Source organism: Synchiropus splendidus, chromosome 1, assembly GCF_027744825.2.
Source record: "Synchiropus splendidus isolate RoL2022-P1 chromosome 1, RoL_Sspl_1.0, whole genome shotgun sequence".
NCBI lineage: Eukaryota > Metazoa > Chordata > Actinopteri > Syngnathiformes > Callionymidae > Synchiropus > Synchiropus splendidus.
Window position 1 is genome coordinate 60,479,533 of NC_071334.1, and position 13,406 is coordinate 60,492,938.

The 13,406-nt window shown below is 42.6% G+C and overlaps 1 protein-coding gene across 1 annotated transcript in view; it reads right to left on the minus strand.

Annotated features, from left to right (window-relative positions):
- Positions 1–9,252: 9,252 nt before the first annotated feature.
- trabd2a (TraB domain containing 2A) overlaps positions 9,253–13,406 on the minus strand; it is a 48,588-nt gene continuing 44,434 nt past the window's right edge. The window contains exons 6-7 of the mRNA XM_053887801.1: positions 11,873–12,148; positions 9,253–10,232 (exon numbers count right to left, since the gene is read on the minus strand). Coding sequence (XP_053743776.1) covers positions 10,034–10,232; positions 11,873–12,148 — 475 coding nt within the window. The 3' untranslated portion in view covers positions 9,253–10,033. The remainder of the gene's footprint in view (positions 10,233–11,872; positions 12,149–13,406) is intronic.

Here is a 13,406-nt window from a genome sequence, read left to right on the forward strand (position 1 = left end):
TTTCTGTTTGTGCCCATGGCAAGGTCAAATTACAACATAAGCAAGTAAACACTGCTTGCCCTGCTCCAGCAGCAGATCACTCTAAACTAATGCATTTTCAGAAATGATAGCGTGTCGTGCAGTAATTATAAACCCCTTCAGCGCATAGTCAGTCAAAATAGTGTTTTTTGCCTGCAAAATTTGGAATAATAAGAAGAAAGTTATCCAAGAATAAACTTCTTAGAAAGGATTCCTCCAGGCTGATGGTCCCAACCCCGTTTCAAGGCTTCCTTCTGAGTCTTGCCACAGAATGTTGAAGGAATGGATAGGCATGATACATGCGGAACACCCAGCTGGTTCTCAGTACGGCCCGTTGAAAGGTCCTGGGGAACCACGCTGGAGAGGACTAGGTGACTTCATCCACCTAGATATACTGCACCAAGTGTCGGGTGAATTATTGGCCAAGATTGTTGTGTTCTGCAGACCTTCCTGTCATGACTCTGCTCCTGTTCTGTCCCTTCAGTCATGTTTTAGTTTCTTCCGCCTCCCTTCCTGTTCCTCTGACACACGGCTGGAGCCAATGAACCCCTAATCACATTAGTACTTAAGCACCTGGACGCCAGCAACATGTGCCAGATGGTTGTCTTCCAGTTCCTGCCTTCCTCCCATGGTTTCCCTGTGAGTTTTCTTGTTTCCTGTGATTATTCCTCTAGTTCCTGTGATTTTGGACTCTCTTGCGGTAATTTGGTTCTCTGTTTTTCGGTCTCTCGCTAGCTTACTTTCCTCGTCCTCTTGGCTCTCCTTGTTTGGTCTCTCGTTCTGTGAGCTAGCTATTTTGGATTTTTGCTGTGTTAAACCCTGGTGCCTGAGTTTAGTGTTTTGTTTCTCTCAGTTTCCATGTGTTTCCTGTGCTCTTTTGTAATTTATTTTCAGTTCATTGTACATTCAGCTTTTGCTTAGTTTCTCCCGGTTCGGTGACGCTTTCTGTTGAGTTTCTGTTGTTTGTTTAATTATTAAATATTCCTAACTCGCTCCAGCCTCGCTGTAACTTACGCCACTCGCACTTGGGTCCAGCTCCACGTCCTCAACACGTGGCTTTTGCTCCCTCGTTCCCTTGATTCGTGACACTTCCCTTTGACTTATCAGTCAAAGGCATTTTCTTGCCACTGTTTTCTCCTTTCTTCCTATATTTGCGGAAGTCTTACCAAGAACAAGGTGTCATCCTCTAGTGATACTAACAATTGCGTGAGATGTCACGATGCTGTGGGATCATGTTATAAGAGTTGAATTGACTGTTGAGCGTCATCACTTAACCAAATGTGGAAATCGTATATCTATCTCAAAAACACCACGAACCACCAGCAGCACCTCTCTGTTCTCCCCCTGCTGAGACCATTCAAGTTCCTTCCTCATTAGACTCAGAGGTATGAGAGTGAGCCACTTATGGGATTGGAATCGATTAAAATGGCTGTGAACATACAGCATGGTTCCAAAACTCAAAAAATGACTCCACATCAACTTTGCTGGCATCGTTGGACCATGTGGACATCAAGGAAAGCAAGAAATTGAATGAAATGCAAAGTCAAATTTTGGTGATTTAAAAAAAAAAAATGTTCCTGGCACAACAGGGACAGGGCTGAAATAACCCATGACATGCGTAGGCATTTGGTTAGGCAACCTACCCAAAAAACCACCATGTTCCCAATCCTCCTCATGACTTTCAATGCGTCGCTGTAGCAGAGGAGGAATTGTAGCTGTGGAGGCTCCACCTCTACCTAGACTTTATTAATGTTCAAAGCATCCATCCGTAGTTAAGGAACTTGCAGTGTATCACATCTGTCCATGAAGCTTCGACCTTTAAAGTCAGTTAACGCAAAAATACACTCGGTAAAATGATTGATTCCTTCACACTCACTGCTGCTAAGCAACTGAAAATGAATGAATGGACTGACAGACACATGACATTTACTCACTCACTCATGAATGGTTTTTAAAAATACAGGAAAGATTTCTGGAATCATTACCATATTTAAAAAGCAAGTCACTGACTCCTTGACAGCTACTTTCCAAATACTTTTTCAATACATGAAAAGAACGACCAGTGGTGTCTGATGGAGTTCTTTTATGAAACATAATTCAGTTTTAAAAGTGATGATAAGTTGGACCTAGCAGTCCTTGCTCTTTGCTTGGCCCTGATGTGCTTTGACTTTTGCGTCCCCTTTTGCTTTGAAGGCGTCAACTTTCACTTCTTGAGTAATGGAACGAGTGATCTTATATCTAATAACCTTTTTCCAGTATTTCCATTACTTTTTTTTAGCCGTTGAAAAGTGGTTTGCATTGTACTTTTGAGTAGCGGTCGGGAAGGGAGCTTGAGTGAGGAGCATCTTCATTTTAAAAACCGTGTTGCCTCTGCTTGAAAAGTCATTCAAAGCCATCAACCGTGGCACAGAAACCGTTTTTGATTGCGTTCTGAAAACCGAACCACTCAACAAGCTTCATTTCCCCATCACAACTCATGACAGGTTTGTGACAGCCTGTTCAGTCGCCTGACCTTGACAAGAGAAGTCATCTGAGGTTGCCCACTCAATACTGGGACAATGGTCATAGTCTGTATTTTCTCTCATTCCTATTGCGTCTTGTTGTGATGTGTCACTAAACCAGTATTATGTGATGGACATTTTAAGGCAACGCTTTTGTTTGGTTCAGTTTAAAAGGAGGAACATTGTGATTTCGCACCAGCGGCATGAATGACAGCCTCAGCGAGTCGGTTGTTATTAACTGCATGAATATTTCTTTTCTCGCAGCAGGAACTGTAAGTACAAATACCTTGTTTTTGAGAAGGTCACTATTCATTCCTCTCCAGACGACTATCACCTTTTCAAAAAAAAAAAGAAACAACCTGAATCTGAAAGCTGCTTGAGAAGAGTTGTCAGTAAATCCGTGTTTCTCACGCAATCTTTTTGTCCAATTTCCATCAAGATTGTTGGGCCCTGACGGGTGTTATGTGTTTTGATGGCTTGGGAATGTGTTACCGGAACATAAGCCCACTTTTGCATAACCCATTTGTGATTTATACATGGCAACGCAGCTTTCCTTCTTCAGCCGTGGGAATGTTCCCCACAATACGAGTGGCCTTCACAGCGTTGTCGTCATTGTACCTTTGCATTTAGATGAGGCGGAAAGACTCCAGGCGGCGTCCACCACATACATTATGCACACCCTAAAATGCGCAGTGCTCCTCCATGACAAGATTGATGATGTGATATATTTTAAATAATTTGCAGCTTATAATACAGGTTCATTTAAGACACAAGACATTTCTCCTCCATTTATTCATTCTTGATAACAGCCCTTCTTTTAAACCTGTGAGACACAACTTAAAGCAGCGTCACTCCTTCTTAAATGTGAAATGTGTGAAGATTAAGAATGAATTATTAACATGGGGTTTGTCCTTATTCAGATGAGAATAGCTGCTGGTGGTGGTCGCTCGTTTTCTCGGCAGGGTCACTGGAGTCTGAAGTTCCAGGACCAGACTGTTCTGCGCAAACTGGCCCGACAGCTCTGGTTGCTTTTCCATTGTGACAAGCCCAGCATTAAAAGTGTGGGATCAAGATGATGACAAACTGTTTATTTAAAGGACATTGCGCGGGTTTCTTCCACACAGCCTTGTGAATGGATGAACGTTGTGTGCACTGAATGCACACGGAAGCCTGTGGCTTTTACCCAACCAAGTTACATTAGATTAGACATTCTTTCTTTGTCACAATGCTGAGGCTCCCAGATTCACAGACACTGTAGTTTGAGATGACGTGTACAGAGAGAGAATCTTCATCAACAATAAAGTGAAATGCAAGAAAAGCTGATGGCAGCGGTTGCTGGCATTGTCTGAGTCACACAGAGATGATTATTTCAATCTTTTCTCATATATTGTACATACAGTATCTACTATATATATATATATATATATATATATATATATATATATCATCTTGGAATTCGAACAAAAATTTCTAGTTTTTTTTTTTTTTGCTTCGGATTTCGAACGAAAATCCAGAACTCGAACGCCCCCGAAAAAACCCTAATTTTCTGCATTTAATATAGTGCCACAAAGCATAAAGGGCTTCAATTCTGTTTACTTTTTTAACGTGGTGCAGGAGTGGGGAAGTCCTTTCTGTTCTTTGGGGAAAAAGCTAGAAGTGTGACCATTGTGCTTGGTGTGAACATACTGTAGCTCAACTGGGTGGAGTGTCATATTCTCCTGTATAACTTAAGCCCAGGCCTGAGACCGAGATATGAATGATAACAGACCACCAGCTGGAGACACGTGCGGTCAGCGCGGCCTTCATTTATTCAACTCGCATCACAACATGCGTGACTCACAACTCGGACGCCGTACACAACAGGAAGACTGTTAGCATTTGTTGTTGTTTAAAATAATTAAATTAGAGATACTAAAATTATTACAGTGTCATTGTAGTAAATAAGTCTGTTAGTTATGGACAAATATCTTACACACTTGTAGTCAGACACTTTGAAAACATCAGAAGTGTAGCTACCATGTGACTCTGACATATATATATATATATATATATATATATATATATATATATATAAAATCACCACAAAAGCCACTGTATGTCACACTATACACACAGTGTTTTTTTTTTCATCTAAGGGACGCGCAGTTAGTTAGAGCATTCTTTTTGAGATTCGCTGTGTCTGGTGAAGACAAAAGAGTATTTAAAAGTTGAGGTCCTTCATGTATATTAGGAGTGGGGACAACTTAAAGCAACCCCTCGGATTACCAGCAGAGGGCAGCATTGCTCATAAATTGATCACAGTATTTACCTTGGACCATTTCTTTTCTTATGTGAATGATCAGTGATGAATTCTAGGTGTGAGTTAAGGCATCAAAACATTCTCAATAGTCTCTTTCTTTACCGTGTTGTTTATTTAAACAAGCATAACCATAATCATGAACAGTAAAAATGACATCACAGACCGTTGTGCATAAATTCCTCCACCTGTCATAGAAGTGTCAGACATAAGGGAAATAAGTCATTACAATGTTTGATAGAGGCCATAAATAATGAGATCCAGAGGGAGTTTGTTTCTGAGGACTAGAGGTCTTGTTGAGTGTTTAAGGTTTTCATTCTCAGTCATGAGTTACTGAACCTGGTTAGTGGTGGTTGAAGGCATTTTAATCTAATGTCGGACGCTCCCATCTTTCTCTGTAAATGCGTCTGCAGGATGCTTCTAAGAGCACTGTTGGTGAAGCACCATTTAGGCCTGAAGGGGTTAACCATATACATCAAATAGATAAATCATTTCAGTGATGTTGTTTGAACTGATGCTATAGTTTGGAGTTCATTGGGTTATAAGCTCCAAAAGAGGTGACTGCTGCTTCACAGTCCCACAGTGGACGCTCTAACTATTGGTGATTCTTTCTTCAAGAAACTCCTATGAATGGGATCATTGACCTGAGGCGGTGCTGAGTGACACCCTGTGGTGCAGTTCCAGCACGCAAATGCTTCATTTGTTTATAAGCTGACATTCACAGCCAGGCCAACTCGGAGAGCATAAACATTTCTCTTCTCAACATGCCGACCCCTGCAGACATCAAACATTGGTGAGAAATGTGGAGAGCGTGCGATACATAAAGCAGATTATATTTAAAGACAACAGACCTTTCTCAAACGCACAGCGGTCGGGTTTGGAAATATGACAACAGAACGCAATACCACTCCCTATTTCAGTTACTGGAGATGTTGCATGTGCTCCTCTATGGTGACACAACACATAAAAATGATGCTCTTTTTTATCTCCATTGAATCTCAAACGCATGGATTTTTGCTTAACATCCAATCCTAGAAAAGAGCCTGGGATCACCAGGGCTCATGAGATCCACGGTTTTGGTGCGCCATAAATTAGAATTCAGTTCAAATGTGAGCCAACTCTGGCCTCTAGTGGGCCACATTACATGACTAGGCAGGACAGATTTGGCCCCTGAGCCTTGAGTCTCATACTTTTTCCTTGTCAAATCCTGAAAACCTGAAACACTGATGCAGGATCTCTCAGGACAGCACCGAAGAGGATCAAGATGCCGTAACAGTAGATCTGAAATGCTTCAATTACTTACTGTAATAGAAGTTAAAACAGAAAATGGATTGTCGCTCGACTGGCTTGCCACTTGTTTGATGCTGAAATGAAACGCTGATGTGCATTGTTTCTGCGTGGCTGGTAATAATTATTAATAATCAAAGTGGACCGTGGACGAAATTGATGACAGACCTCTGCAATCAAACGGGAATAAAAACTCCGAACATGTTGGCGCGTCGTCCCTTCTTCTGCGTTTGATCTGACGGAAACTAATACGTGCCCGATAATTTGAGTCGTGGGTCGCTTCAACTGTGGACGGTCTATGACCAAACCCCAGTTGACAAATCTCAACCCCAGCAGAAGAGCAGGGAATAAAAGTCCAGCCCAACAAGAACCTTGAAAAAAGACTGTTAAAACATGAAAGTCCTGCTCACTCTGAACTCCAAGAACACATGTTATTAGTCACCAGTTTTTGGGTTATAATGAGGTTTGTAACAGACTTAGTTTGAATCCAGCATTCCTGAATGGACCAGCGCTTTTGTGTGATGCCATAAATCTCTACTTTGTTCGTCTTATTTGGAGCCAATACACACACACACACACACACTCATGCGCTGGTTTTATTGCTCACATCATGACGCGATGTTGAAGGAATTAAGAGGCAGTGCAGATGGAAGTCGAAGCCGTGGAATCATTAGCTGAGCTTCAGTTATTACACTTCTCTGCTGTTGACGGGTGAATGTTTTCGTCCAGAGGTGGGCACGAGTGGGACAAAGAGGTGTACAAAGAAAGAGGCAAGAACATCTTAGGTAGAAGATCTCTTTGATAAAGCACGTCTGATAAATTCATTCCCAGTGCTTCTCTTGAAGTGCTGGCAAAGAAGGCGACTCTCCATTTTCTGCTTATTTGTTTAACCAGTGGCTACAATTGGGCTCTTGAGCGTGCATTATTGAAAGGTATATCTGGCTTTGACCAACCTCCCAGGAAGCAGACGTCTGCTGGAACAGCTGCTTTTAATTCAAACGCGCTCACGTTGTCAGATGTGGGCGCCACACCTCGACTCAGCTGTGATTTTATTAGGACCATTTCGATCTTTAATTGCTGTCCAGCTCTTCTTACTGAAAGTTTCCCGGTTCAGATGAATGAAATTAAAGTGGTAGTAAAGCTGTCAGGCGCTGGCTTGTCGTCAATGAAATGTGTCTGTCCAGTGGCCAGAGAACCGTTTCACATGTGGACACGCGTCGAACTAAGGAGGTGTAATCTACAGTTAGTGTCTACAACAACAGGTGAAGACAGAGTTTGATTATATAGTGTCATGTGCACTTCCTGTGCACTTATTTTTTTATAATCCTTTAGGAACCTTTCCTGTTTGGCCCGCTGTGTATGTCCACCGTTTATCACCTCATGCTGCATGCATTCTGGGCCGGTGCGGATCAGGTAGGTCCGCTTTGAGTCCCCTCCAAAGTAAGATTTGGTGCCAGCTCATCCTTCATGGTAAATGTTCTCATGCTCATGGATGTGTATCTTTCATTCCTTTGACTCCTCTGTGTCTTTTTTCTTCCTGGTTTTCTCACAACACCTGTTTTTTCAATCATTTTTTTTTTAGTTTCTTGTTTCAGAGAAGCCAGTGACAATTCAAATACAGACTCTCTTTCGTTTTAACTTCATGAGATTTGAGATTTTTTGGTGAGGACATGCCTGAGTTGGACTTCACCCCATTGATATTATGCTTTTGGAACATTGAATCTTCATGTTTCTTCCCTTCTACTCTCGGGTCTCCTGCCTTTTTTACTGTGATTGAGACGAGAAAGTATACAAATAGTGGAAATGTAAGTTTGTGTTTCAAGGAGAAAAGGAGCATCTGAGGTAGAGAAACTTACATTTGACACTAAACACAGAGGCAACAAATTGCGCTAGAAGTAGGTGAATGAACTGGACAAGGCAGCCATAATTCTAAACTGAAGGTTTTTTTCAGTTAGACTTCTCCAGTTTGTAGGAGATGACCACAAACTGAAGGCGATGAAATAATGAATTATTTCACAAGAAAGCATGAAAATGTAAATTCTGGAAATTTTATTGTAATTCAGAAGGCGTTGTGGGAACAAAAGACTTTTGGTTACAAGTTGGAATCAATTAGAGGCAGATGAGTGAACCGAAGGAACCAGCCATAAAGACAGTTGTACTGTGAGGCTGATAAGGTGCAAGTGAAAACCTTTCCAACGTCACAACTTAACATGGGCCTCCGTTCAGTTTTAAAAGCATGCATCTATTTGACCATTTGGCCTATGGTTGCTGACGGAAATCGGAACCCGTATCACTCCCTGTATCTACTCGACATTTCTGGAACCAGGAATCACTGATGGTCAGAAGTCACCGCTCTGACAAACGTCCTCCGAACACGATAAACCGTTCAAAAGCAGGGGTTCAGTATTTTCACCCAGGAATAGAACACAACCTTCACCAGAATGAGCAGTTGAGCTTCTTATCCTTCTCCGTTCAAGTTCTCATGGTGCTCAGCAGCATTCAACAGTCGCACCGTTCTTCAATGCCTCTGATTGTAAATGAGCTGTAACATCTCTCAACAAATGCACTCAACAACCGGCAATTAGACGCCAAACCAGAGTAGCCAGCTCTGATGTTATTCTAAGGATTGTGTTACATCACCATGAACTGTGGGGACCAAAGTTTTAATTTGATGTGCGTTGGTTGTAGTTGCGTCTAAGCTGATAAATTGCACGACAATTTAAACAGATTTTTCTCATGTAAAGGCAAAAAGCATCAACACAAGGCTATATTTGCAAACCTACACCTCCGGTTTAATCTGAAAAGTATGTCGCAAGCCACAGTCATAAGCTGACCTCACTGACCCCCCTCCACTGCAGTCATAAATCAAACAAACCAGCGTTCTTTTCCTGTTGACATAACAAATCAATTAGCTCCCATTTCCTGTACATCTGAAGAATTCTGGCTCTGTTTTCCTGTTTGTTTCCTTCGGGATTAACTCACAAACTGGCGGAGCGACGGCTTTGTTTGTGGCAGACCACATATACACATCAAACCGCCTGTAATGACCAGACTATCGCAGCACATTAACCTCGCGTAAACACGCCGTGAACTCTGGTGAGGGACACATGGGTGTGAGAAAGACACACAACAGATTAGAGTCTAGATAAATATTTTATTGTTGCTATGGTGAAACTATTACAGTCTGCGCCTGAACGGTGTGCTTCATTTTCAATCTAGACGGTGACCGATATGAAACTATTGCAGTTAAATAAATTAAACAAATAATCTATACGCGGAATATTCGCACACACATAAACTCTTTCTGCACAAAACACATGAAGCCAACGAGTAACACTGATACATGAAGTACAATATCGTCACAGCAACGTGGACGACGGTGGTTAGTTCCTGATATTCTTTCCAAAATATACTGCATATCTATTTATATATTCATATAAACAACGATAAAAAAGTGTCATTCAGTTCATTCTCTAAAATACATCTATGGTATATAAACACTATGTACACAAGTTAGTCCTGATGTAGGAGGTGTAACAGCACATTCTTCCAAAATTGAAGAATAAAGTCGGGCAAATAAGGATGCACTTGTGGTGAGACGGCGCAGCTCAGTTTGTGTACTGCAAAGCCCACAATGGCAAATACCTGCGAGGAAGATGTCACATCTTGCTTGGCTGCTCTCATTTCACGGTGAGTTCTTGTTCCTGCTGTTTCCTATTTATTCTGGGTGGAAACCCTTTAATATCCCGTTATATGAGCTTAACAGGAACATTCACGGAGATTATCAATCACCTGACAGCTCAGCTTGAGCTCGCACTTTCTCCACGCCTCGCGAGCCGATGTCGAGATTCACAATCTCCGCGCGGCCACTTAAACGCACCATCACTTGAAATGATCCGTCACAAATAGGCTGTTCATTGAATTGGCCTCTCTAAGGCAGGAAGTGAGTCCTCAACTGCTGAACAACAGTCAGCAACAGGCAGAGAAAGAGTGGCGAGGAGGATGGCGAGGTGGACGACGAAGGCAAGTCCTGACTGTCGAAGTGGTTGTAGACTCTGTCCGGAGGTTGCACAGTGATGTAGCCATTTATGATCCGAACCTGAGGAGGAGGTGGAGACTGGGCGACGACACTGGAGGGGGTGAAAGAATAACAAAATAAGGTCAGAGGAACATGTTGAAGTGAAAAGAAGACATCTTGTCGAGGCATCTTGTTTCATCATTTTCGCCTGAGCTCATGCACCTAATAGTGATTCTAGAGAATAGAAAAGAAATGTTTCAACACACTGCTGTAGCCTGCCTTAACATTTGTTATTGGCAGGTTCCATGAAAAGTTTTCTGAATATGTGTCAAAGTAACTCAACAAACAAAATGACTTGTTAACTACATAGCAACTACAGAACTATTCTTTCTGTTCTAAAGTTGAAGTTCAGATCAGATTTGACAGGCAATCTGAATCTCATTTTATTGAAAACATCATGCTGCAGAGGACATGAATCGCCCACACCCCCGATACACTGGGTTCTGTTGAGGAGACGGGATTTTACAGGGAAACTGATCGATGGAGACAGACTCCACTACCACTCGACCCATCTGACTTCACTTCCCTTCCCGACTCCAAAGCATCTCAGGTTTCCACAAAATGACAGCTGCCTCTGTCTCGCTTGTTGAATGGTGACACAGCTGAGCAGAAAATAATGAATCCACTTAAGAAGATAAAAACATGTTAAATGAATTCGTAAACAATTATTAAATCATGTTCCTGCTCATCTCATTGTTTCCCCAGTTGCAGCTGATAAATGCAGGCCCACTGCAGACTAATGCTGATTTATTTTTAAAATGTCATCCATCACCGTAACTTCATGAACCGCTGTGTGATGAATGCGAGCTTCAACACACACAGCAGCTTTTTCCTTCAATGGGAATAAACTTTGTTCAATAAAATGTCAATCAGAACACGGTTCACAAACTCGTGGAACAACTGCTCTGCTGTGCAGAAGTCCTGCTCTGGTTTATTTTGGTGAGTAACACGGAAGCGGGGTATGACACAACACCCGCATCCAGCTCACAAAAACAACTGCCGTCCAACTCTCACTAGACATTCAAATATACAAAGACATGAATCATGTACATTTTGTCACACTTGCACACAGCCTGCTTTCTTTCTCTTAAATACACAAAGTCCATGCAGAGAGGTGAGGAACACAAAGGTTCTCTGTTCCAGAACAGACATGGCCGAATCGGCGGGTCCCATTTCTGATTTTGAAAGGTTGTAAGTGAAGGTGTGTTTCATCATTTGCACTCAACACATAGCAAACGGATATAACTGCTGAGGCGAGGCACTCGGAAAGACACGTTTCAATGGACTAGACCACACCTTCGCTGAAGACGTCTTACTGACGGAAAGGTGAGCTTCAGTTGTCCGGTGAGCCCCTGCCTGAAGCGACTGAGACCAACACCGGATACTTCAGTGGAGATTCCCATGGCTTCCTGAAGCCAGTCTGGACTCATACCTCTCTGCAGGAGAGCGTGAAAAGTGCGGTGATGTGATACCGCGACGGTTGGAGCCCCTGGCCGCACATCAGGAAGTCAGGTAAAACGCCTGCTTTGCCCTTCTCTCCACCCTTCTGCCCTCTTTCTTCCTTCAAGGAGATTTTACCCTGAAACTCTTTTCTCATCGCTTCACCCCTGGCATTCTATCTCACCCCCATGTCCCTTATTCAACAGCGGTGAGTCATTGTTGAGAGATAAAGGGGCAAGTGGGCGATCTTACCTCTCCTCTATTCGAACCCACAGGTCGTTAAAATGCCTGTGCCGCTGCTTCTTCTGTTTGTTCCTCCTCTTTTTCTTCATCATTTTCCTCTCTGCCTTCTCCAGCAGCTCCAAACTGTCAGCCGGCAGGAGCATGTGGGGCAGGGAGTCGTCGTCCTCCAGTGGACGTCTTTGGTCATCTTCTTTGTGGGGAAGCTCGTGGTAGAATGGCTCCAGAAGAGGCAAGTCATGGAGGTGGTCCTCGGACTCTGGGAAGGAAGGTCTGAAGGATGCTCTCCTGGAGTAACAATGAATGAGGTTTCAGTGAGAGGTTTCTTCTTGAAAATCACATCTCAAAACCATTGCCTCATCCCTATTGATTTCAAGAAACACAACTGTTTTTAGAGAGAAAATGGAATTTATGTGCAATGATAAAGGTCAATAGAATAGAAAGGTACAATATTTTACTTTAAAAGCAACATTTATGCAAAAAAATAACTTCTAGAAGCTCAAAATGTCGAAAAAAAGACCCAAGAATTTTAGTTCAGGAAAAAGAAAGACTACGAATCGACTTCAACTGTGAAACATCTTGTTTTTTGTCTCACTTGCAAGACAGTTTTTACTCCCAAAACAGAACAAAGTTGTTCAGAAAAGAGCCCTTTTAACAGGGAGCATGTCAGGATAATGTTTGGAAATAATTGTGCGGCCTGCATTTCATTGAAACTGGCTCACAAGGACGAGGTGGGCTTGTATAGAATGGTATTCCACCGGAGGATATGTATTTCTCCGAAGGATTCCAAGGAATTGTTATGCAAGTAGAGGAAGCAGTAGAGTTCCAATATCAGGACTAATGGGAAACATACATCCAATTTTCTGGAAAAACTAATCAGAGAACAGGAATGACCAAAACTCATCTCTACTTCTTCAAATATAAAACACATTTTCTTCCATCTGGGCGCAGACTTTATCTCATGAGATCACCTTATGAGCACACGCACGCAGTCGCTACAGTGACCTGTGTCGAAGCGTAGCATGACAACATCGGAGGCGGTGTGTGCCGTCAATTGTGTGTGTAAACGCTTGCCTCCAGGAGTGGAAGTCCAGTATTAATAGAGGAATAATCTAATAGTCATGATGCCGCGCGGAGAGAGCCAGCGTCTCTGGGTGAAAGCATGCGCACTTGAACATGCACACAGAGGCTCTGATGTACAGCCAGATAGCCACCCGCGCGCTCCGCCACGCTACACTGAATTACAAGCTCGACGGCTGAGGGTACAAGTCAGGCCTCATTTGCCTTGTCGACAACACTGGAGATGTCAGCGCTCCAATACAGCGTCACGCTGCCATCTCATCACTGAACCAACTCCTAACTCCGTTGCAAAGGCTGTACTTCACACACTGCTAAAGCCCATCTAACACGACCCTGTGTGTGAATAAAGCATCAATAACTTTGATGCATTCAAATCATAAAAGTTGGCTGATTTATATTCACGCTGTGACGCTCCATAACTTTATTCATCAATGATGAACGTCCCTATAAAGATATTGTGAAAACC